The 24,388-nt window shown below is 45.5% G+C and overlaps 1 protein-coding gene across 3 annotated transcripts in view; it reads right to left on the bottom strand.

Moving 5' to 3' along the window:
• LOC135387760 (LHFPL tetraspan subfamily member 3 protein-like) overlaps positions 1–24,388 on the bottom strand; it is a 59,955-nt gene that overhangs the window by 10,155 nt on the left and 25,412 nt on the right. For 2 of the 3 annotated variants that reach the window (XM_064616861.1, XM_064616863.1), the window contains exon 2: positions 7,424–7,669. In XM_064616861.1, coding sequence (XP_064472931.1) covers positions 7,424–7,669 — 246 coding nt within the window. Of the gene's footprint in view, positions 1–7,423; positions 7,670–12,405; positions 12,427–24,388 lie in introns of those variants that run through there. The other variant, XM_064616862.1, reaches the window with a different exon arrangement.

Below are 24,388 nucleotides of genomic sequence, written 5' to 3'. Positions count from 1 at the left end.
ACGAAAGAATGAGCGCTCAACACTACCACAGTTCCCGTCGATGCTTTGTCAAGCGAAATAACTCGGGACATGCATATAATGCATAGTGCGAAGAAGATCCCGATCACGCTCAGCCCCATCGCTCCCACCATCGCGCCGAGCCGCGCGCAATTAATTCTCGTTTCGGAACTTCTTTTCCGAAACGGTTTTTCATAACTGTTTTTTCAACGGCTTTTTTTTTGTCCTTCCTCCACTAGAAAGGAAAACATAGCAACAACACACACACACACCAGCATATATGGCACCCATGACAGACCACTAGGTAGAGGGCGAGTGCTAACAAGAGCAAAATCCACCAATATAAGTTATGTTTACCGCTATCATCTGTGTAGAGATACACATCTATCACTCCGCTGTCGTGTTGGACAACAGGACATTTTTTGACAGTTTATTTTTAATGATATATTTTTAAACAGTTTATTTGTGGCGATATATTTTGCAACGATATATTTTCATGGTAGATTCTTGAGCGATTGTTTTTTGGGCGGGGATTTTTGCGCAGTTGATTCCTTATCGGGGAATTTTACGCAGTTTATTGTAAATAATATATTTTGGAAGAGTTTTTCTTAAAGGATTTATTCTTAAAAATTTATTAGTGTACCCCCCTCAGCACTGCCACAGTTCCCGTCGATGCTTTGTCAAGCGAAATAACGCGGGACATGCATGTAATGCATATGCTTTCCTACGATAGAGAGGAAAACATGGCAACAACACACATACAGAACAAATATTGCAGCCATGACAGACTACTAGGTAGAGGGTGAGTGCTAACAAGGGCAAAAACCACCAATATAAGCTATCCTCTGCGTAGAGATGCACATCTATCACTCCGCTGTCGTGTTGGATTACAGGCAGACTTGTACGTATTTGGAGTATTGTATTTAAAATACTGTATTTTAAATACAACTTGTGGTATTTTGGTACTCTACTCAATACCCTTTGTTTTGTGTATTTGTACTCTATTTAAAATACATTTTATGGTATTTTCTACTCAATACTCTAATTACATATTTTGGATCTCCCTCTCGAACTTTCTGTGTCTTGTCTTTCCATTACCTTGCTTGTTCAGTGGAAATTTCCTGAGTCTCTCGGACTTGACCCTTCTTGGAAGTCTCCATTTAGAGATCTTGCCCCGTGTGTACTAATCCTTGGCGAGTGAGGGTTCTAATATGTGTACCCTGACGTTGTGACGCCGAATTCTAACCTCGCCGAGCAGGCATCTGCTAGAAGTTTGCTTTGTTCTGGATCACATATACTTAGTGGAGTCATGTGGTATCTCTGTCATCTGTTTGGTACTTATGTTTAGATGACTCCTATCAAACAGTGGCGGCTTGCGTAGTGCGCGGAGTTTAGGTGATTCATGTCACATAGCGGTGACTTGCCGCATTGACCAGTGACCGGTGACTTTTTGCGTTCAAGGATAAATAGTATCTTAATTGTATTTCAAATACTTTTTGAAGCATTTTGTTCTCTTTCTTACTTTAATTTTCATGTATTTATACTCTATCTTAATTACATTCTAACGTTAGTATTTATTATCTTATCCTAAAACATTTTTAGTATCTTGTACATGTCTGACTACAGGATGTATTTTGAAACAGTTTATTTTTAACGATATATTTGAAACAGTTTATTTGTGGCGATATACGAGGGGTGTTCAAGTCAAATCGGGACTTTTCATTTTTCGCAAAAGTAAAATGAACTTACAGGCGTGAAATTAGTTTTATTTTTTCTCCAGCTGCACTAATCCCCTTGTCCGAGCGTTTCATGAGGGCTTGGATGCCAGCAGCGTAGAAATCCTTACCGGCGCGTAGCAGCCATGATCAGACCGCATTCTTGACCTCATCGTCGCAGCTGAAGTGGCGGCCCCCAAGGAACGCCTTCAGCGGCCCGAAGAGATGGAAATCGCTGGGGGCGAGGTCTGGACTGTAAGGGGGATGTGACAGCAACTCTCAGCCAAGTTCCTGTAAGGTGCGTGTCGTGAGATGCGCGGTACGCGGGCGTGCATTGTCCTGTAGGAGGAGGACTCCTTTGGTGATGAGGCCCGGCCGCTTTTGCTTCAGCGCCTTATGCACATCCCTGAGAACCTGGCAGTAATATGCACTATTGATCGCACTATATGCACTATTGATATCGAGACATGTTATCCGTCGGTCCTTGAGGATCAGGCGCTCCACAAGTTCGATGTCCTCAGGAACTCTGACACTGGGATCTGAGCCGCTCGGCCGGGATCGTCCTGCACTGATGTACGGCCGTCTCGGAATCGTTTGCACCACTCAAACGCTTTGCTGCGGCTAAGTGTATCGTGGCCATACTGGGCCTGAAGTCTTCTGTGAATTTCAGATTACTTTACGCCTTCATTCACGAGAAACTTCATGACAATTCGCTGTTCGATGTGCGCGCTCAACTCGTTGTCGGCCATCTTGTCCAGCACGTGCCTTCTGTTTTGCACCAACTTTGGACCACCACATGGTGAACGCGGAGGCCTGTCGCGTGTGAAAATGACGAAAAAGAAGTAGCGCAAGCCATTTGTACACTCAGGAGACAAAGTTCCGGTTTGACTTGAACACCCCTCGTATTTTGCAACGATATATTTTCGTGGTGGACTCTTGCGCGATTGTTTTTTGGGCGGGGATTTTCGCGCGTTTGGTTCCTTATCGGGGAATTTTACGTGGGTTATTGTAAAACAATATATTTTGAGAGAGTTTTTCTCGAAGGATTTATTCTTAAAAATTTATTAGTGTAACCCCCGGTGGCTTTTGCCCTTGTTAGCACTCACCTTCTCCCTAATGGTCTGTCATGGCTGCCATATTATCTGTGTGTATTGTTGCCATGGTTTCCTTTCTAGTGCAGAAAAGTATATGCATTATCTACAACACATCGCTACACCGCGGGAATGGGCAGTCTTCACAGACTCCAAATCTGCACTTCAAGCTATTGAAAATTCCGGCATACGTGGCCCATCCGCACCCCTAGTCACAGATGTGTTAATGGCTTACCACACTGTCTACGCAGCAGGCCACAGGATAGTTCTCCAGTGGGTTCCAGCCCATTGTGGTGTCGTGGGGAATGAGCAGGCCGACAGCGCCGCAGAAGCAGCACTCTCGTATCGGAAACGGACCAGTGTTGTTCTGCTGAGAGGAGACCGCCGTTCCATTCTGCGACGCCTCGTGACACCCCTGGCTTCCCGCCAATGGACAACCGACATTCTCCCCCCATCTATGTTGAGCAGAGTTGATCCAACGCTCGCTTTCCGCATGCCACGAAACACCTCTCGTCAAGATGCTGCATTAATCCACCGAATGCGCCTCGATGTGGCCTTTACAGCTCAGTGGCGTTACCGCTTGAGACAAGTTGACCCTCCCACCTGCTGCCACTGTGGTGCTCTTGAGGATCTAGAGCACATTCTTCTTCATTGCCCCCTTCCCGAACCGCACTCTCCGAGTTTCTTCGTCAGCTGAACTCTCGCCCCTTCTCCCTATCGAAATTGCTTGGTCCCTGGCCCAATCCAGCCCAGCAACGATCTGCGCTCAAAGCTCTTTTGACATTTCTGAACACCATCGGACTTGGTTCGTTATTGTGTAGGAATATTAGACTTTTTATAATAAAACTTGTAATTTTGTTGTAAACTTGTTCTTGTGAAGGGGCTCGTTATTTTATTCCCCACATCCCCACCAGCAATGGCGTAGAGTATCGCCTCTCGCGATGAACCTCCCCACTCTCCAAAGTCCAAATAAAGTTGTTGTTATATGCATTATTTGCATGTCCCGCGTTATTTCGCTTGACGGGACGGGAACTGTGGCAGCGCTCGTTCCTTCGTGCGTGTGCTCTGAGGTCGCTTTACACTTACGTTCAAGTAAAGTACGCTTGCTTCGCGTACGAAGTATGGAAGTCCGATGTACGAAGTATATTCATGGCAGTTACTCATGGCCAAATAAATTCGCCGACTTTGGGACTATTTGTCGAAGCGGATTGTCTATTTCACTCGCGGCCATACCACGTGACAGTAGTAACAGTATGGTTGATGGGGGATTCTGAAACGATTTATTTTTAACGACATATTGTTAACCGGGGATTCCTTGGCGTTTTTATTTACACGGGGATATTTGAGCGATTATTTTTGTGCTTTGATCTTTAAACATATATTCTGGGAGATTTATTATTAACCGTGGCTACTTACGCGTTTATTTTTGAAGGGTTATCACACAGAACAAATATGGCAGCCATGACAGACCACTAGGTAGAGGACTTGCTAGCAAAGGCGAAAACCACCAATATAAGCTAGGTCTTACTGCTATCCTCTGCGTAAAGATACGCATCTATCACTCTGCTGTCGTGTTGGACTACAGGATATATTTTGAAACAGTTTATTTTTAACGACATATTTTAAACATTTTATTTGTGACGATATATTTTGCAACGATATATTTTCATGGTGGATCCTTGAGCGATTGTTTTTTTGGGCGGGGACTTCTGCGCGGTTGATTCCTTATCGGGCAATTTTACGTGGTTTATTGTAAAACAATATATTTGAATGGGTTTTCCTTAAAGGATTTATTCTTAAAGGTTTATTAGTGTAACCTCCTGTGTACTTGCTATGTTTTCGTTTCTAGTGTAGAAAGGCCTATGCAACAACAACGATAAATGATGACGATGAGATGGGGTGTTTCACCGCGGAGGTGCGGTACCCTACCTCATTGCACGTGGAACATTATGTGATGAAGGAAAGATGAAACACAAGAAAGAACTAAAGCGTCTGTATCAATCCAGTGGACGACAGGATGTCCATGAACAGGTGAACAACCCGACGATGGAGCACAGGATCTTCATAGGGGCCAATGAGTGTAGCCAAGGTGAGCGCCCTCTTTCTGATGCGGGCAAGCTCACCACACAATGTCCGCCTTTGCGTACAGTAGAGTGAACATTCCATAAGAATACGGCTATCTATATTCTACCACCATCCCACTATACTTTAGCGCTAACAACGAACACGGAAACTGATTGAAATGCGAAACGGAATCCTTATATTTTACAGCCTTTTTTGGGTGTTACGAACGTAATTAATAAACGTATTGCAAATAACACAAAAATTTGGCAGACAAAAAAGCTAAAAATGTAGAAAAACACAGGAGACGACACATGAGCGGCCGTTTCGAAACACGAACTTTCGGAACGAGTGCGAAAAATGGACCTATTCACGCTAGGCCGTGTGAGGCGTAACTTGCGTAAGACTAACGTAAGACTTGCACCAGAACAAGTACTAATATTCACCTTATCTAACATAACCTCAGTCATGTCGGATGCACAGTCTACGTCAACCCTCTCGACACATGGAATACGTACTCACCTTACCTAACCTATCCTCAGTCATGTCGGATGCACAGTCTATGTCAACCCTCTCGACACGTGGAATACGTATTCACCTTACCTAACCTAACCTCAGTCATGTCCGATGCACAGTCTGTCAACCTTCTCGACACATGGAATACGTATTCACCTAACCTAACCTCAGTGACGTCGGATGCAGTCTACATCAGCCCTCTCGACACATGAAATACGTATTCACCTCACCTGACCTAACCTCAGTCATGTCGGATGCACAGTCTACGGCAACACTGTCGACATGGAATACGTATTCATTTTACCTGACCTCAGTCACGTCAGATGCAGTCTACGTCAGCCCTCTCGACGCATTGAGTACATATTCACCTGACCTAACGTAACCTCAGTCACGCCGGATGCTGTTCGTCGGATAAGTTCCATTAAACAAAAACTATGTTACGCAATCCATACCCAAAACGCTTCTCATACTACTACATCCGATAGGAGGCGACTATTTGGTTCTCCATGCACAACACACGTCTCATGCGACTATATCGGAAAGCAGACAGCTATGCTATACATAGCCGATCACTCGCCCGTATGCACTTGTCTGGCAACAATGACAACGTGCCAAAATCGCCAAACGCTAATTCCACGCCTAACCGCCCGCCGCGGCATCGTTACTCAAGTACAGCCTCCGGCAATTTCCACTTGAAACGTTAACTTGACAACCCTTCTGTGCTTTGCATGAGACACTTTCAGTCGTTTCGCACGTCAAGGATGACGTGGAGATGTAGCGGTCCGTGGACAACGACGAGGATGGCCGCGCACCTAGAGCACCGGCTTCAGTCTCACCGGCGCGTGGACATCGTCGTCGTCCGGGTCACCAAATGTAGAGGAGGTGGTGTTCCCCTTAGAGCACTGCACGGGCATAATTTTCAGGCCCGTGCGATATAGCCGGGCTCGGCTGCAACGGCCCGCACCCGGCCCGGGACCGACGTTTTCAATAGATTTCCAGCCCGGGCCCGACCCGAGCCCGATCCGTCGGCCCGGGCCCGGCCTGTACCCGACTGTTTCCATGCTCAGGCCCGGTCCCAGCCCGCCTCTGCTCTATGTGTTCTCGAGGCTCGGAGGCGCATTTAGATTTACTAAAGAGCACAAATGGTCTGTGGTACTGTGATGTTACACGTAAGCTTTGTCTGCGCAGTGTGGTGACATGTTGCACATGCCGCAGGGTAGGAATGCAAATAATTTGGACTACCTGGGGTTCGTTTGACATGCGCTATGCTCTGGTCTCTGGAAAAAACGCTCTGGAAAAATATGCTCTGGAAAAAACACACTAACCCGGTCCCCAGGTTTTTCCCCAGTCTCAGGGTTCGTTATGAAGATCAATTATCACCAGCTCGCCTGCTTTGTCGCCGCTCTCTGTATAAAAAAGTGATATTGCTCAGAGGAGAACACCATGATACACCATACCCCGTGAAAAAAAAAAGTGGCATTAAAATTCAGCTGTCCAGTATCGCCATATATGTTCGCGTACATGCCCGACCATGGTCGGCGTTGTCAAGCTCGTACCCGGCCCGGGCCAAGAGGCTGAAACCCGAGCCCGGCCCAGGCCCGCATAAAAAACGCAAAGCCCGGCCCGGTCCGGGCTCGGGCTTTCGGGTAAGCCCCTACATGAGTCCCGACCGGCGATGATGGTATGCCACGGAGAGGTGATGACGGTGGCCTAGCTCCATGGTCGCGCCGATGGAACTGAAACCGGTGCTCCAGGCACGTGGCCGTCGTCGTTGTTGTCCACGGCCCGCTACAGCCGCTACAGAGATGCTACTTCCCTGCTGTTTTCATGTTGAGACGCCGGAACATTATAACGCACTATAAGAATGGAAGCGAAAACCTCAGGTCGGTGGCTGCCCATATTTCGGGCAGAGCCTCATAATTGACATTCCATTTCATCAGAATACTTCTTTGGCACAATATATCTTTAAATACACTACCAACGAATGAAATAAATTGGTAGCTGAGACTTTTGCTTTCATCCGCCTTTCTATATTAGAGTTACCTTTGTAGAGCGAACCATTGGCGATGTACTGGTCGGGTAGCAGTTTCACGTAGCGCGTGCCCAGTACGAATGCAAGAGCAGCTAGGACACCGCAGTCAGCTACGCCGATCACTGCTAGGATGTACGCCCAACGGATGCCGCACTGACCAGGATCATAATCAGCTGCGTCTGCGCCACACACGTCTCGGACAACGGAAGCGTCCCAGCCAGCGGGGAATGTCAGCACACCGATGACCATGCAGACAGCTGTGGATGAAACAACTTCAGTTGGTTAATCAGCTCACAGTATTAACATAATGGTGCATAGTGATGCTTCAAATTCATTTTTACATACGACTTTCTTCGCACTAGGCATAGGATCACACACCCAGGTAAACAGGATCAAGTAAGATCATAAAAAATTTCAAAGATGCCCAAGGAGCACGACGCAAAGTAATATGACGACAGGGGCAACATGAGGCCTTTTTAATTGAACAGAGACAAGAAAAGACGCCGGCAGAGCTAAAGCGGGAGCAACGTGTCAGAGTACCGATCAGCACCAGGGTATGTGCCAGTGCTCCTTTCATCGCAGCTGCGGCGTAGACACACACAACATCTGATACACTAGCGAATTAAAAGCGAGCTTACCGAATAAATAAACTAGCGTCGACACGTTCCAGGGCTCTAGAAGGAGTTGGCGTCGCCGCCCTACGTGCCGCTGTCGTGCGGGGGCAAAGCATTCATTGTGAACTACAACGTGAACGTAGTCAACGGCACGATCAAGTACTTGGTGAGCGACACAGACGAGCCGGACATGCTTCGGCACTTTGGAAGACCGTATAATACATCTCACGGGGGTGACGGTTTTGCTTTTAAATACGGCGCGGCCGAATCTCGTTATATTGCCCTCGGTTGCCTTTCTCTTTCTTTTTACATTTTATCACATTTATCAAAGTACAGGTACAATAGGACTCAAAGGGCAAGCCCTGTTAAACAGTCCAGGATAACAACAGAGATAAACTCAAGTACCAGTCACACATCTTGTGACGAATACGTACACAGGGGGGAATCATGAAAGACATACACAAGCCCCTTCAAACCAAAATGTACATCACGGTCAAAATTAGATAAAGCAAAACAAAAGGAAGATAAGACGGATAGATGAAGGGTAAGCACCCACCAAAGCAGCACCATGTACTGAACGTCGAGTGCAATAGGGGTGGACGGTATGTCTTATGAATGTTCTTTAGCGTCACGAGTCTGTTCAAGGCCTTCCACCTACCCGCCCACCCCTATTGCACTTGACTTTCAGTACATGCTTGGGTGCAGATTGTATTAAGACTTCCTTTTTAAATGCTGAGCGATGGAACGGACGTGTACCGGACTTGGTCGGTGAACAGGACGACGACCGTGTCACAAGATCTCGAATCATTGACATTGATGAACGTCAAACGAGACTTTTCATGAAATCACCGAGGCAACGCAAGAACTCGTTTCCGAACAATAATGGCGTTTCGAAAGCGCTTTCATGATTCAAGGATAACGAGAACATCGATTGCACAGCTGCGTTTGGTGCAATTTATGCACAGCGCATAAACTGAAAGGTGTTCAACTATTAACTCTGATTGATCGCAATCGCATAACAAAAGATGGGAGTTGTCCCATATGTGGGAGAGACATCGTATTTCTTCCATGAGTTGCGAAGGTCAGTGGATTTCCTCAGAGCAATCTTGTTATGGTCCTTAACGAAGTGTTACACAAGTAAGCAATTAATTTTGTCTTTTCTGCCGCCCGTCTGAACATGTGAGAAGCAAAAGTACATGGAAAGGCAAAGATGCACAATTTTCGTCGTTATTAGTGCAGCTAGTTTCATTGACGTCCACTCGTACAAAAAAGAGTTTCTGATAACTCATTTCGAAGAGGTAAAGAAAAGCAAAAAATTGATTCAGAAGAGGGCCACATCGTCAATGGGATGATATTTTTTGAAAGAGAGGATCATACACGGTGGATCAGTTCTAGCTCCTCGTCTCCTAAGCAAGCCATCAACGAAGCAAAATTTTGACTTGTTCTTCCGGGAAACGTTCCATGTTCACCGGCTGTCCAGCGCAGTCCCATACACAAGATTTATTTTACGGGCACAGGTACACCTATGTCCGAGAGCGGCTCCTTTAAAGAATCGCCCCTTATCTTTGAATTCATTCGGATTACCACGGCGGAACCAATGTATGTACTACTCGACCATTCGCAAATACGTTTATTCATAAAATTGTGGCTAAGATCCAGTATATTCTGATAGAATGGTTTCGTACGAGCTGGCTCACGCTTTGAACAACTGACCTCTCCAACGACACGCAGAGTGGACAAGGTTCATTTGCATCGGTTCTTAAGAGGAAGGTTCATTTTAGTCATATGGGTTGTATACAATCGCTAAATAATATTTTCCTTTTCTACCATCATAATGGTGGCCGGCTTGTTGCTATACTTTCCTGGGACGCCCTGTTACTACCAAAACACGTATGTATCATTGTTTTCAGAAATCGCAGAAGAAACGTCGCCCACCGATTCACGTTTCGTGTAAATACAACTATCAACTGCTTGACCATTATCATCTTAACCAATTTATCTGTTGTTGTTACCGGTAGTAAGGAAGATGATCAACTTGCAAGTTGCTTTGAAAATGCATTTGCGTCCGACGTCATTTGTGCAGTTGTACATGACGCTCCTATTTAAAATGCGAAAAAGGCAATGGTAAAAAGGAAAAGAAAGTTCAGAAAAGCACAGGTTTTTGCTGGTCCGCTGCCGTAGGGACTCTTTACGGATGTCGGAATGCACATTAATTTCCTGCTGTACCAAAATGTCCGGGTATACCCAGTGAAGCATCACCAGGGATTTCCCTACACCCCCATCAGGGGGTGTACACCCTCCCTGCATTTTTGCAACCCCCCCCCCTGAAATTTCTCAGGTGACCCCTACCAACTCGGCCACCAGCACGTTCTAGCTGGTAGTGAGTCCGGCGCAGCGAATTACATCATGTACTGTCAAACTTGGGCTGTAGGACCACAGCCATGCAGATGATCGTAGCATGCATTTATCTAACTATCATTTGAAAGTGACTGTTCAATATGCATATATTGCGCGCATATACGAGCAAAAATGCGTGCGAGTCCGCAAACTCAATGTGGATCACGAAGAACCATTTGCGCCCAACTCAATCAAGCGAGGTATTCTGCTTTTTTCGTCTAAGGTTTTCACCGTTGGCTGCTAGGTATTCATTGAGCTTCGTGAGACAAGGTGCTAGTCTTTTGTCTTTGTCGGTCGTGTCATTATGCATCTTAATGTTGAAATGCCGTTCATGATGAATCTGTATTCTAATGTACTGTGTTCTAACATGTACAAATAAAACGGGAAAGCTGTGCAGATGTCACCATTGTGCCACAATTCTTTCCGTGTCTAAGAAAAATTCCGTAAGCGGAACCTTGACCAAGCATACCCCCGCCCCCATTGAAAGCTCGGCACCCCCCCAGCAATGAATTTCTGGGGAAATCACTGAGCATCACATCAGGACCATTCACTGATGTTACTACAGCCAATGAAAGAGTCCCCACGGGTGCGGACCAGCAAGAACCTGTGGACTTTCTTTCTCTTTTTACCATAAACACTGATCTGTCCCCCTGGTTAATAGAATATCTCACTCACAAGTTGTGCGTCTGCTCGACGGTATTCGATCCGGGCACAGACAGACCGAAATTCTTACTGCTTATCACTTTGACCTCTAGTAGCATTTTCGCTTCTATAGGCACTCGTTCAAAACTATCTATCTCGATGGAATCTGTACCTATACTTCTGTTCTCACGAGGCTGTTAACGGAGGATACGCATTAGTTTAACATTAAAGTTATGCGCACATACCTTTATAGGCTGGTAACGCTGGCAACGTTTTTTCTTCGAACTGTGCGTGTGATTGACGATGCTTTTTGCTATCCAATAAACACATGGTATCTACGAGTACAAGTAAGGAAATGCGTCGTCCATGTAGAAAATTAAGCGAAAATTCAGTGTGTGCAATTTTCAAATTGGTGATTTCTTTTGTGAGCGACGACGGTTGTAGAATGATATTTAGAGTGCTTGTTGCGAGTTCTTCTGTTTTTTTTTTTTTTTATTGTAGTACAGCATTACTCGTTGGGCTCAATGGACTGCGACCATGCAGGAATCAATCAAAGAAAGAACTACCCATTTCCCTCGTATGAAAACTACATATATTGAATTGTCCGACACGAACGTCACTCCATGACAGATGGCGTTATAGGGGGCAGGCGGTGCTGGGAAAAGTTTTCCCACGGCAGGTAGAAAATTGCCTAGTCTTAACAATGGTGTCGGTACGCATCCCGGTCAGGGTCCTTGAGGAAGTCCCGCCTTCCTTGACCTGATGTCAGCGAACAATGGAGGGACGCATGATCAATGAATGTCGGTTACGTTAACACATGAGGAGGTCACGCCCGAGAAAGTTTGAAATTTCTCAAATGATCTGAAGAACACAAAATATCATTTCAACAGCAATAAAAAAATATGCGTGCGAGGAAATAAGGACACCGCTCCACGGAACTCATCTGCAGAGCATTGATAACTAACTGTTGTAATTACTCATGCTACAAAAAATTGGAACTGGGCGCCTGCCTCCCGCTCAATCTCAAATGATGTTTTAACCGGAGAGCAGGTTGTTGAAAAATCGAAAGTGCCGGTGAAGGTAGATGTACGACTGCTGGACCAAATCTTTGGGAAATGGCTCTCGATCTGAGGCTTCCATCTAATAGTACGTTTTAAGGCTTCACTCGAGCGCGCTGATGATAGAAAAAAAGAAGAAGAAAACCGCTGATAACGTCCTTTCAAATTACGATTACACTTGAATCCTGTGCTTTTGCGAAAAACCATCAAAGTGACTGAAACACAGAGTGTATGCAGATAAACCTAAGTGGGATTTGCACACGTAACTCGTTGTCTACTTACCTGACCAACTTCCTGTGGTGCACGTATACTACGGAAAACTCCTGGAAGCTGTACAACGTAATCAACAACAACTTTAGTTCGAGGTGGGGAGTTTCCTCGCCAGGGCTCCGCGTACTCAGCGTACAAAAATAAACAGAGCATCGAAAACATCGGCCTCCATGCATTAGAGGGCAGCATGGCAGTTTCGGGAGAGTTCTATTCGTACGCTAGGGGAGCTATCGCTACAGAAACCGAAACGATGTCCCGTTTGGATGTTCATCGGTAGTGCCCCTAGCGGTACCTGCACGCAACTCTGCTGCGACCGCCATGTTGCCATATTCTATGCACGGAAGACGTTGTTTTCGACGTTCTGATTATTTTTTGTAGCTTTCTCACGCATAAATGCGCCGTAGCGCAGGACGGGGAATGCCACTTCGGTTTTTCTGGACACACCCTTTAGAACATATGTGGCAGCCGTTCTCAGATTATTAGTCACATGATTTATACTTGTTTCAAAGGTTTTCGTTTAGCATACCTCAAATATCTGCCGAAAGCCTTGCTTCTTTTATGCTCTTGTGAGAGCGCAACCCCTCTTATTCCATGTAAATGAGTGCGTGCATTTTGTTACTCGCGTTAAATCGTATTTTAACGAATGTCAACCATTGCGTCACGTCCCCTCGACGCGTCATTACGATGGTGCTAAAAAGTACTGAAACAGTCAAATGAAATTTTGTGCGGAGAAGGAAGTCAATGATCACGGCTACGGTATCTATTTTACCTTCAGAGCGGCATTGACGATAGGCACAAGCATCATGGAAGCAAACGCAAACAAATGATGATGCTTAGTGTTTCAGCTGTCAAGGATCGACCATGGTTCCAGTCTCGTGAAAAAAGACTCAAGTTATACGAGACGCAGTCATAGAAAGTGACCGTAGTTTATTTTTATTTGCATTATATAAGAGACATCATATTATCACCTCCCGCATTCGACACAAGCGCAATGCGTGGATACCGTGAAAAAAAGAAAAAGTGACAATTATTTGACGTCATCGTCTGTGATTCCGCCGAACAGATGTCAGGTCCAGTGAGTATGGTGGATGCGAGAATTTCAGACATTTTCTCTACTGTCGTATACGCACATACGTCCGCATTTCTCCAAGAATTCATTTAACATCACATCATGATCGGATTTCCGCGCAGCCCATCACATAACCATCATAAACCATCACATCACGCAGACCTTCATTCAACTTCAACTTCAGAACCCATCACATCATAACCCATCATTCACCTTGAAACCCCATCGCACACTTCAAGTTCCATAATCGGAGTAAAATTCGAATGATGACGAGTTCTGAAGTTCAACTCCATGACCCACAGCGACCGATAACCCAAGGCTCGTAAGTGCTTATAACAGTTGCAATGGGAAATTTTTGCACTGAATTGTAACATGGATTGTGCAACCTGCGCAGTACACGGGTTTTCTTTTTGACTTAATTGCTCCGGTCTGGTCTTATTCCGGCTCGTGACATGACTTAGCACAGACACGCATACGGGGCTGTTGAAGCCATACTGCACGACTACTGCATGGACAAAAGTCATCCACGAAAAAGCATGCAGAACGTAAAACACAAACAGCCGCTACACCCCATCGCTTTTTGCTGGCGAGCGAGCCAGACATAATCTTATATTTGTTTTTACTTCATCTTTGTGACAGATTTTGATTTAGGAACAGCAAGCCGGCCTTTGGTCAGGCTGACCTGTCCGAAATAAACGTATATCCCCCCCGCGGGCCAGACATAACAGCGCGAAAGTCCAAAGTTCAATGCGCCGAAAGTCCTCTCCACTAGCGCTTACATTTGCATCCTAGTACAGTGAAGAAGAAGAAGTATTTATTTGCAACAGTAGAATTGCGTACAATGTAATTAACAGGATTGCTAGGTCAAGCCTGTGATGCAATCCCCAGTCAGTGGACCATAACAGCAAAATAAAGTTACATCAAGTGCTCTGAACATCAAATGAAGTTACAAGTACACATAGCAATAACCTTTAAGAAAAGTACGACATGCGCAGCTTGGGGTAAGAGACCATTTAAACGATTTGTTATTGCATTTTGTGCATAAGATTTGGCTTAAGTTTTGTTTTGGTTCTTGCCTTATCGTTATAGGTAAGGTATTCCATTCCTTTCCACCGCAGTACTCTAGGGTAAATTTGCCATAGTTCGTACGCGGCCGGGACAGGGAGCTTGACCATCCATTCATCCCTTCGTAAGTTGCAGGTGGAGGAATAACGAGTAAATGAGACGATATGAGTAACGTTATTGCCATGAATTATTTTGTGTACCAGCGAGCAAACTTTGTACTTTATTAAGGTGAAAATGTCCATGGCGGATAGCAAGTTAAATGCAAACGAGATGGGAGTTTCTCGGCGACATTTGCAGTAATATACGTAGCGCCCTTTTTTGCAATAGATATAGCGGGCCAAGTGTTGTGTATAGGTGAGACCATATACCTCCAATGCGTAGTTAAGGTTTCCACCTACTAATGCATAATACATGTTAAGTAGAGTGTGCATGGAAAAGAATCGTTGTGTTTTCGATAGTGCGTACAGCCCAGAGCACATCTTGTTACGAATTGTAAGGATGTGGTTGCTCCAGTTTAAGTGTTCCTCTAGGATTACGCCTAAAAACTTGGTTAGCTGTACTCTTGGTGGATGGTGTTAAGAGAAGTAGAGGTGATAGTTATCGAACTGTAGCTGGCTTTGAGAAGGGCGAAACACAACGTAATTTGATTTCGCGAAGTTCGGAACAAGTTTGTTGCTCGAAAGCCATTTTGTTAACGTATCCAGCACGTTGTTCGCTCGCTTAAACAGCTCGTCAGGTGTTTTGCCGTCTACGAAGATGTTGGTATCATCCGCGTAGAGGACACAGCTTTCGTGCAGGTAGTTAGGCAAGTCATTAATAAAGGCCAGGAATAAAAAAAAAGGCCCAAAATCGAGCCCTGTGGCCAGGGGCGGATCCCGACTCTCGGTTTGGGGGGGAGGCGGTATTGTCGGAGCGCGTAGTGGGGGAGACTGTCTCCTTGGATCCGCCACTACCTGTGGCACTCCGATTCCGCAGACGCTGCGTTGTGACACGTGCTTTCCAATTGCTACGAACTGCTCTTTCTCAGTGAGATAGCTCTTAATTAGTTCTAAGGTAAACCCACGTGTTCCGTACTTTTGCATTTTTAACAGTAAGATGTTACGATCGATCAGGTCGAAAAGCCTTGGACAAGTCAACAAAGATGCCCATAGTGAGCAGCTTTGAATCTATGTTGCGCTTAATTCTTTCCGTGACATTACTGAGTGCCCGTGGACTTTCAAGCCTCCTCAACATAAGTTCTTCAATTACCTTACTCAGAGAAGACAATGTGGCAAGCGGCCGGTAGCTCGCCAGATGGAGTTTCCTACCCTTTTTCTATATGGGTACAAATCGAGCTACTTTTAGCTCCTTAGGACAGACGCCACTAGTAAACATCTCATTGACAAGGTCAGCAATGATACCAGCAAGCAAGTGGCGGAACTTCTTTGGGAAGCTGGCAGGAACGTTATCGTGGCCTGTGGATTTTTTTTACAACGTTCGGAGAACACCCAGCACAGACGAAACTTCTTCGACAGTGACTGGTGTGAGAAAAGAAGTTACAGGGTTATCTGGGACGGAAAAGAGGTGCGCGTCTGTGGCCGGAAGGAAATTCACATGCTCAGTAATGATAGAGAAATAGTTGTTAAATGCATTTGTTATTTCGACTTTGCCACTGACTAATTTCCCCTGTTCGCCCATGATGGATGAAATCTCGTTTGACATCTTAGTAGGTCGGTTTATATAGCAGTGTTACTTACCTTCCAGACCTCCTTTGTGTCTTTAGCACATTCATTTATAGAGGCAGAAAAGTGCTTCTCTTTGGCAGCGTTAAGTACCCTTTTTAATATATTACTGTATCTAGTGTAGCGAACACGCAGAGTCATATTCTCAGGGTACATCCTCCACTTCTTATACAAGTTGTTTTTGTGTTTTATGGATATTAACAGACTTCTTTTTTTACCCACGTTTTACGAGAGGTACTTCTTTTACTGTGCAATCTAGTGGATTTTTATACAATGGTTCTAGGGCCGTGTGGAAGTAGGTGAATTTGTCTTATGTTGTCACGGCAACTGAATCCCCATGTTTGTGCTCTCAAGTGACATTCAGCAATATTGTAGTCTAAAAATGAACGCCTTTTATAATTGGTATAGCAAGAATGCTACTGGTACATAATCAGATCATGGTCCGAAATGTCGCATGCCATTATGCCATAGTTGAAGTTTTCTACAAAAAGATTAGTGATAATGTGATCTATCAGTGTACTTGTATTTTGTATACTGACTCTTGTATAGCAGCATCAAGTATATGTCTAAATCCATGATTCGAGAGTATTTCTTGGTATAGTGATTACAGGTAGAATTACTGCAGAGCAGGTCGATGTAAATGTCACCCAAGATAATTACGTTCGTTTTCGTAAGGGTGAGGTCATGTAGAACACAATCCAGCGCTTCAAGAAACGCAGAGGCATTACTCAGCGGAGATCTATACATGATGCCAACAACGAGAGGCCGATTAGCAAATGTTAAGTCACGGTCGAGAGATAGCGTGGAAGCATTTCTATAAATTGGCACTCACAGAGGTCTATACTGATACTGATATCTGTCCGTGGGAGCCAGTGTGGTTCTATGCGTAAACTCTACATTGTAGCCCTCTAGGGAATAGAATAAGTCATTATTTAACCAGGTCTCAGACAATGCAATAAATGTTATTGCAGGCTTTACACTCTGTACAACTGTTTTCATTGCCAAACTCCGTTATGTTGAGATGAACAGCAGACACGCTAGCCTTTGTCACAATATTAGCTAAATCATTCATACAGTACATGTTGCAGTGCTGGGATACCTGGGTATAATCTTTTCCAGATCACATTCTCTGTCAATGCGTGTTGCCCTCCCGTTATCCTTTTTTCTGACGTATACGTTGTTCCGTGCTTATGCCATACTATCCTTATAGTTGAGCGTTTTTGCCTTTATCCTGGCCTGTCGGAACAACCTTCTATTGGTCTCAGTTAAGTTTTCGTGCACATAGATCCGCTCGTTTTCTGTTTCAACGTCACGTAGTCTTCGTTTATTTCTTAGCCATTCCTCAGCGTGCTTTCTGTTGGAGGCGTAGAAGGTCATACCTAGGCCATGTTGCCTTTGCCTATAGTACAGTCCGTTCCCCACTACGCATGAAACTCACTTCTACTGCTTCTAGTTCTAGTCCTTCTCTGGCGTCCACGAAAAGCAAGCACCCGCCACCTGCAAATTAGGCCCCATACCGGACAAGAAGCGTTTATACCCACATTTATCTTTCAGTTCACACGTGCTCGCATAAGTAACACCCACGAGATGTAAGCAACGTCATGTACCGGCTAAACATTGTCAACTTCAAAATTTTTAACAGGGACTTCATCATTCGACCTCACGTTCAAAACCAATCACAATGACTTTACCTTCAAAACCCATCACAATGGCTTCACATGCAAAACCCATCGCATTGGCTTGCTTTTGAAATCGATAAAACCCCAGTGCTGGGTAAAAAACGGACAAAGGACGGTTATGAAGCTGAATGCCGACGGGTGTATCCCGTTTGAAACCCTGTTTCCGCCTATGGCTGTCCATATGTTGGGGAAACATTTTTTCCTCCGGCGACACTCGAATGGTGTATCCCCAGTTCGAGATATGATAGTACCCTTTCTTAAACCCTGAAACCAGACAACCACAGACACGATGAATCAAGTTTTCTTCCCTGTTTTAACAAGTGCCGAAAGGCTCTTGTGATCCTTGATCATGTAGATGAGACGCTTTCCTGCTTGCCGTTTTCATGGTTGTCCTTTTCTGAAATCTGCGGACCTCAAAATGTGTCGAGAGGAAATGTGGAACGCGAGACAATGACTGCATTTGCGTCGAGTCGAATGATTGAGTTGTTAATGAGTTCTTGGGCACGACTGAAAGTCAAAACGAAAGATATCCTTTGTCTCTATTTGTTGCCAACGGCATTGATTAACAGATAGAGAGAAACTCTGTTGTATTGGAAAAGGAAAACCACGCTGTTGTTGTTCGTGACCAAGTCCTATAAGGGGTAAAACACAGTTGTAGTAAAAAATTGCATCCCGTTCACGGCCTCCAGTGGAGGTCGCCGCCAATGTAATACTGTTAAATGCCGAGCTATACTTATTGATTGTGGTCAAGAATCCCGGATGGTTGAATGAGCCTTTACATTTACAACGTGAGCCGTGCAACAACTTTCGTTCTTGACGCATGGACGCACATTGGCTCAAATTCGTGGCGGCCACATAAAATATGGCTCTCAGTTAGGGTTGCCACCTTTCGCAGTGAAAAATACCGGCTGAGGGAGAGGAGGTGGAATAGAGGGAAAGGAAGAAATGTACGCGGGAAAGGGAAAGTAAGTGAGGGGTCGACAGTATACAGAGAGAGAGAGTGAAAGAACGAGCGTACTGGCTCAAGACAACAATGATAATAATAATGAATAACTAAGAAAACGACTGGTGACTACGGAGTTGGGTCTGTGCTCCAGATTTATTCAAGCTGCAGCGGAATGTTGAAAGGAAAACCCGGTAAAAGCCCCTATGAAAGGTGTTGTGCCACAAATACCGGCAAAATGCTGCCGGTATCACCTTCCTACCGGCAACCGGCAGAGAGAGCAAATAACCGGCCGTGCCGGTAGAATACCGGCCTGGTGGCAACCCTACTCTCAGTCAGCATCAGAGTGTTCACCGCACTCGCAACCTTTGAAATGTGGAGCAGCACCACGCCAAATGTCACAAGTTAAAAGTACGTCTTCCTAGAAGGACGCAATCACGCCTAGCATTAAGGTCAACCTCCAAGTCCACGTGATCACGTGACCGTGCAACAAGTCGTCTCGTAAGGATGTTATGAGGAGGCATTATTCATACAGCTTGACATATTCGTGAGGAACATTTCCTTCCCTTGCCCCCTGAATGGCCGAATGAAACTTCCACATGGCATTCATGCATCAATATATTTTATCATCAATGAACAAACCGGATTTTTCGGGAAGATGCTGCTTTTCATGTTTTCTCAATGGGAGAAATCTCGTTTCGAGTCAAACAAGTAGTGCACATCAAGTAATGTTCTCGCACAGAGAAGGAAGTTCCCGGGATGCGTGAGAGAAGCGCTCTTTGAAGCTCTAAATCGAGCTTTGGGATAGACATGTGGCTGCAAGCTGGCGCTATGCAGCTACAGATTCATTTGATTTCCTCCATTGTTTTACAAGTTTCATTACTGGCATGTTTTACCGCTTCAGCAACAAACACACAAAACATGGCCACGTCCTCACGCAAACATCACTAGGAGTCCGAAATCTCCCTCATGTCCAGTGACTGAGATGCAGCTTTGCTGCACGTGCAAGACTATAAGCGGTCTCCGAGGAGGAAGGAGAGGCGGATTATGCTTTTTGAATGACATTGTTTATCGGTAGATACGCTCGCTGCAAGCAAAGGAATTACACGTTTGGTAATTGTCAACCACGTTCCTTCACGAACTGTTTAGTGCCCCTTTAAAGACAAGCGCCGCCTGCGCGGCTGCAGCGGTCGCTCGAGTCGCCATCACGTGATCCTCTCTAAAGCTTTTTTCTTTTTTTGCAAGGCTTTGTTCCTTACGCTGCTCTCCATGTGATTTTGCTTTTCGAAAGTCATTTATTGTGAAAATGTGAGCACCATCGTAGAAACGACGGATGGTAATACGTTCATGTCCCGGCTGCAGCTCTCGTTGAACGGAAAGCAGCTCTGTCACGGGAACACGTTTCATTCGTAAGTATACATGATCAGCTGTTTTAGTCGCCTGTGTGTGTTCGAGACATCTGGAATCGTTCGTTTGGGACCGGACACTGCGCTGCAGATTCATTTCATATCATCTGTTGTTGTACAGATCTGATTAATGGTGCTCTGGGTACAGCATTCTTTACGACTTAATCGAGAGACGTACATACGTTGCAAGTCACCGTTGTCACACTTGATGTTTCCGGTCCCGCCTACCCCTTTTACGCTCTGCACACTGACTCGTCTTCTAATGAAAGAGCCAACATCTGAACATACAGAAATAAAAGTGCGCGTTCAACATAATACGCGTTGTCCGCTTTGGTGGCGCCGTGCTGTCTGGAGGGTCACGTGAGCGGTCACGCATTGGTAGACAAGAGCATCCCAGAATGCAATGCGAAGACGGCTCACACACGGGTGACACAAATCCGGCATTGTTGCAACTACCTTCAAGCGTGTGCTTTTGGAAAAACTGCCATCTTGTTCTGGTCACACGTCAAAACGCCATTCTGAGGTCATGTGACCTTGTTTACATGTCGTTTTGCCACATACCGACATATTTCCGTCGTCATAACAAGAAGAGATGAACGTACTTTGCCAGCGTAAACTATGCAGTGCTTCCTCCGCAACATGTGAGCCCATTTCTCCTTAGCCTAAGTCACCGTGGCTTAAGTACATCGCATCGGCTCAGTGAGTCTTAACGCGCCCTCGTCATCACATTTTTGGAGGTCGTCAACAATACGGGACCTTATGTGCAAAACTGCGCGTTTGACTACGAGATTATCAGATAAAAATAATTACCGTGATCGAAAAACATTCAAAACGTCGTACAGAAACAACAACCGCATTGTCTACAAACGGTTTGGCCGCCAGTCACAGGCGCCGCCATCTTTAATGTCACGTGTGCCTTGACGTTTGCTGTGACGTGCGACCAGGACCTGTCCAGGATACATTGCGTTCGCCCAGCACGCTTTCGTCTACGGAGCAATACATTGGACGCCAGTCCGTGGCGGCTACGCTCGTCCTGATGGAAAACTGCAGAGCCGTTTATTAGGAGAGTTTCGCCATTGGGAGGAGCCTGTCCCAAAGCTGCAAAAGGGACGGACAAAGCAGTATAGGCGCCACAACAGAAACAGCTGTTTCTCCTGCTTTGTGCCCCTTTTGCAGCTAAACTAGTAATATTTCCCGTGTTTCCGGTGGGGTGTTCAGCCCGTACCCTGACTGCTCCATCCTCTACTGCGTGCATGGCCGATTCACCTTTGCCACATTACCGTTGTGAAAACGGGAGACGTTCACATTTTAATCGGCGTGACGTAGTACCGAACGCAAAGACATGACGAAACAAGCCTGAGCATGAGCAACACGAGCATACGCGTATGGTCATGTGTTTCATGCTGCACATACTTACGGCCGTATTCCCAAACCACCCGCAACTTCGCCCTAAGGGCGCCCGTAGCCCAGGGACCCTTGAGGGCGAACATCCCCTCAGGGCAGCATGCGTTTCTCAAACGTAAACGTGCACGCGTGACCTGCGTGCACGCGCTCAGCGAAGGGATGGCCACCGGGAGGCTCGAAGGGGATTCGGATTCGGCCCGATTCCTCGTAGAACGAAGCAGAAGCGCATGCGCACGACCGCGCTTCATTTCCGCTTCCGACGGCTGTCGTCTGCTACTATGGTATCTGCTGGCGTTTGTCTTGCAAACTTCATGTCAGTATTGTGTTCAGATGTTGTATAACTGTTGGGTATATGAATTGTACCCATCTCATCATCGTCTCTTTATGTGTGTATGTGTCTTGCGCTAAAATGGCAAGATTGTAACAATCACTGGATGGGCGGACAAGGGAACCCACGATTGTCCATGCCCCTCCTGATGTTGAGACGTTGGTATAATGCACAGACGACTTCGATAAGCAGTATCTTTCTTTGAATTCATATTCGTCGTACCGCTCAAGATGGTTTTTCCCATTCCCGAGTTCGTCGCACTGTCGGCATAAAACCGTTATGGAATCGCTCGACGCGATCTGAAATCGCACATGTCCTCCATGTTTGTTTCGAGCCGAGCGTCCCTCAGGGGGCGTACAGGGAGCTCGCGAGCTTGCTTGGCTGGCGCGCGCCCTTAGGGCGCCCCTTCCAGATACTGGCGCTTTGGGAAACGAAATTCTCCTCCCTCAGGGCCAGCGCTTACATAGGGAGCCCTCAGGGTTGTTTGGGAATACGGGGCTAGGCTTGTTTCGTCATTTGTCTCGTCCACCAGCTAGCTTGCGTTTACGCCGTTTTATGAGTCACCAACGCAAAGCCTTCAGTTTCATGATTTATATCTGTGGCGCACGTATTCTTTGTCGTGTGCTGCAGAACGAAGGCAGCTTTATTTTACTGCGTTATCCCTAATAAGATAGGCATTTGGTGCAATGCTTTCGTACCAAAAATAATGAAAAACGTTGCATATATTCAAGATTTTTACTGCATATTTCCAAGATTTTCAGTGTATTGCTGCATGCGTATTTATTCGCGCATTAGTGATCAGTTTTCCCTGTTGTCAAGCAGCGCAACTGCCATCATAAGTGACCACCACGACCTACTAGATTATAACGACCATGTCACAATCAGAAAACCCTATGAGGAGCCTGTCCGCACGATCCGCCAGGGGCGCTACTGATCGGCACAACACGATTGGACGATGGAAATTTGAATTCTGAACGCGTAGAAGCGTGTGTACGACTACCGTAGCAGACGACAGCGATAGCCCCTACGAAAACGCGTAGAATGATGATGATAATCAACCTCAGAATGAAACATCTGTGGAACGTCCACCGCTCGTACAGATATACTAAGGTAAGCTGAAGTACAAAGTATTGTAGTAGTTGAGGAAGCAATAACTGGGCAGTTGTTTTCAACCTAAAAAAATATATTCATTTGCAGTGGTTCTAATAGAATTCGCACTTGATAACCTGCCGTATGTGTGCAAACATGATTGAATATGACTAGTTCGTCCTGGGCCCCAGTTTTGAAGGATATATATATATATATATATATGAATGTATAACTGAGTACAGATGGACGCGAAAACAAATAGACTACAAGTAATGAAGAGACTTGGGAGGCCGTATAAGGGTTAAAAACACTTGCTACTTTTATTACATTAATAATTAAGGGGGCGCTAGGAATAGATTTACAGTTAGGGGTCGACGTTTCGGCAGTCAGCGCTGCCTTCAACAGAACTGGCAGCGCTGACTGCCGAAACGTCGACCCCTAACTGTAAATCTATTCCTAGCGCCCCCTTAATTATTAATGTAATAAAAGTAGCAAGTGTTTTTAACCCTTATACGACCTCCCAAGTCTCTTCATTACTTGTAGTCTATATATATATATATATATGCAATCAAATAATGTTTGTTGCTGTGTTAATATATCACTTCCATATCTCAAAATAATTCCCCACGTCCTCCCCACATGAAACCAAACAGGTCACGTAAGATCTCTCATAGCTCCTTTTTGATGCCTTGTAGGATCCTACAAGTCTGCTATACGTAGCCGGATACAGGCAATGTCGTGTCCTACAACTCTCCTGTATTGCCGAATATGGGACAAGTAGGACGCCACAACTCTCCTACATAGCCTAATATGAGACATGTAGGATCCTATGACTCACCTATATGTGAATTAATATAGGACATGTAGGATCCCACAACTATCCCACATGATACAAAATAGGACATAAAGGATCCTACATCAATTTGTATAGGGTAAATAGGATCTCATACAACCTATTTAGCTTTTTTTCAACAGGGCGATCAAAAGCGCCACCGCTACCTTCCAAAAATGCGGCGCATAGAAGGGGTGCGCCTGACATGGTCGTTATAATCTAATAGGTCGTGGTGACCACTCATCGAGCCATCAATAATTAGCTGTCAGGTGGTAAAGAGGAGATATGTGCTGACGTACTTTCTGCTCATGTGCATGTCCACGCAAAGGCAACATTTCGCGATGAATTTCACAGCACTTTGCAGTAACACATTCTTCCAATAAAAATATTGTGATGTTTCACGCGATCTCTATATACGAGGGGTGGTGGTGGTGGTGGTGGTGAAAGGGCTTGCCGTTG

This window comes from Ornithodoros turicata, chromosome 3, assembly GCF_037126465.1.
Source record: "Ornithodoros turicata isolate Travis chromosome 3, ASM3712646v1, whole genome shotgun sequence".
NCBI lineage: Eukaryota > Metazoa > Arthropoda > Arachnida > Ixodida > Argasidae > Ornithodoros > Ornithodoros turicata.
This window is presented reverse-complemented; position numbering and strand designations above follow the sequence as displayed.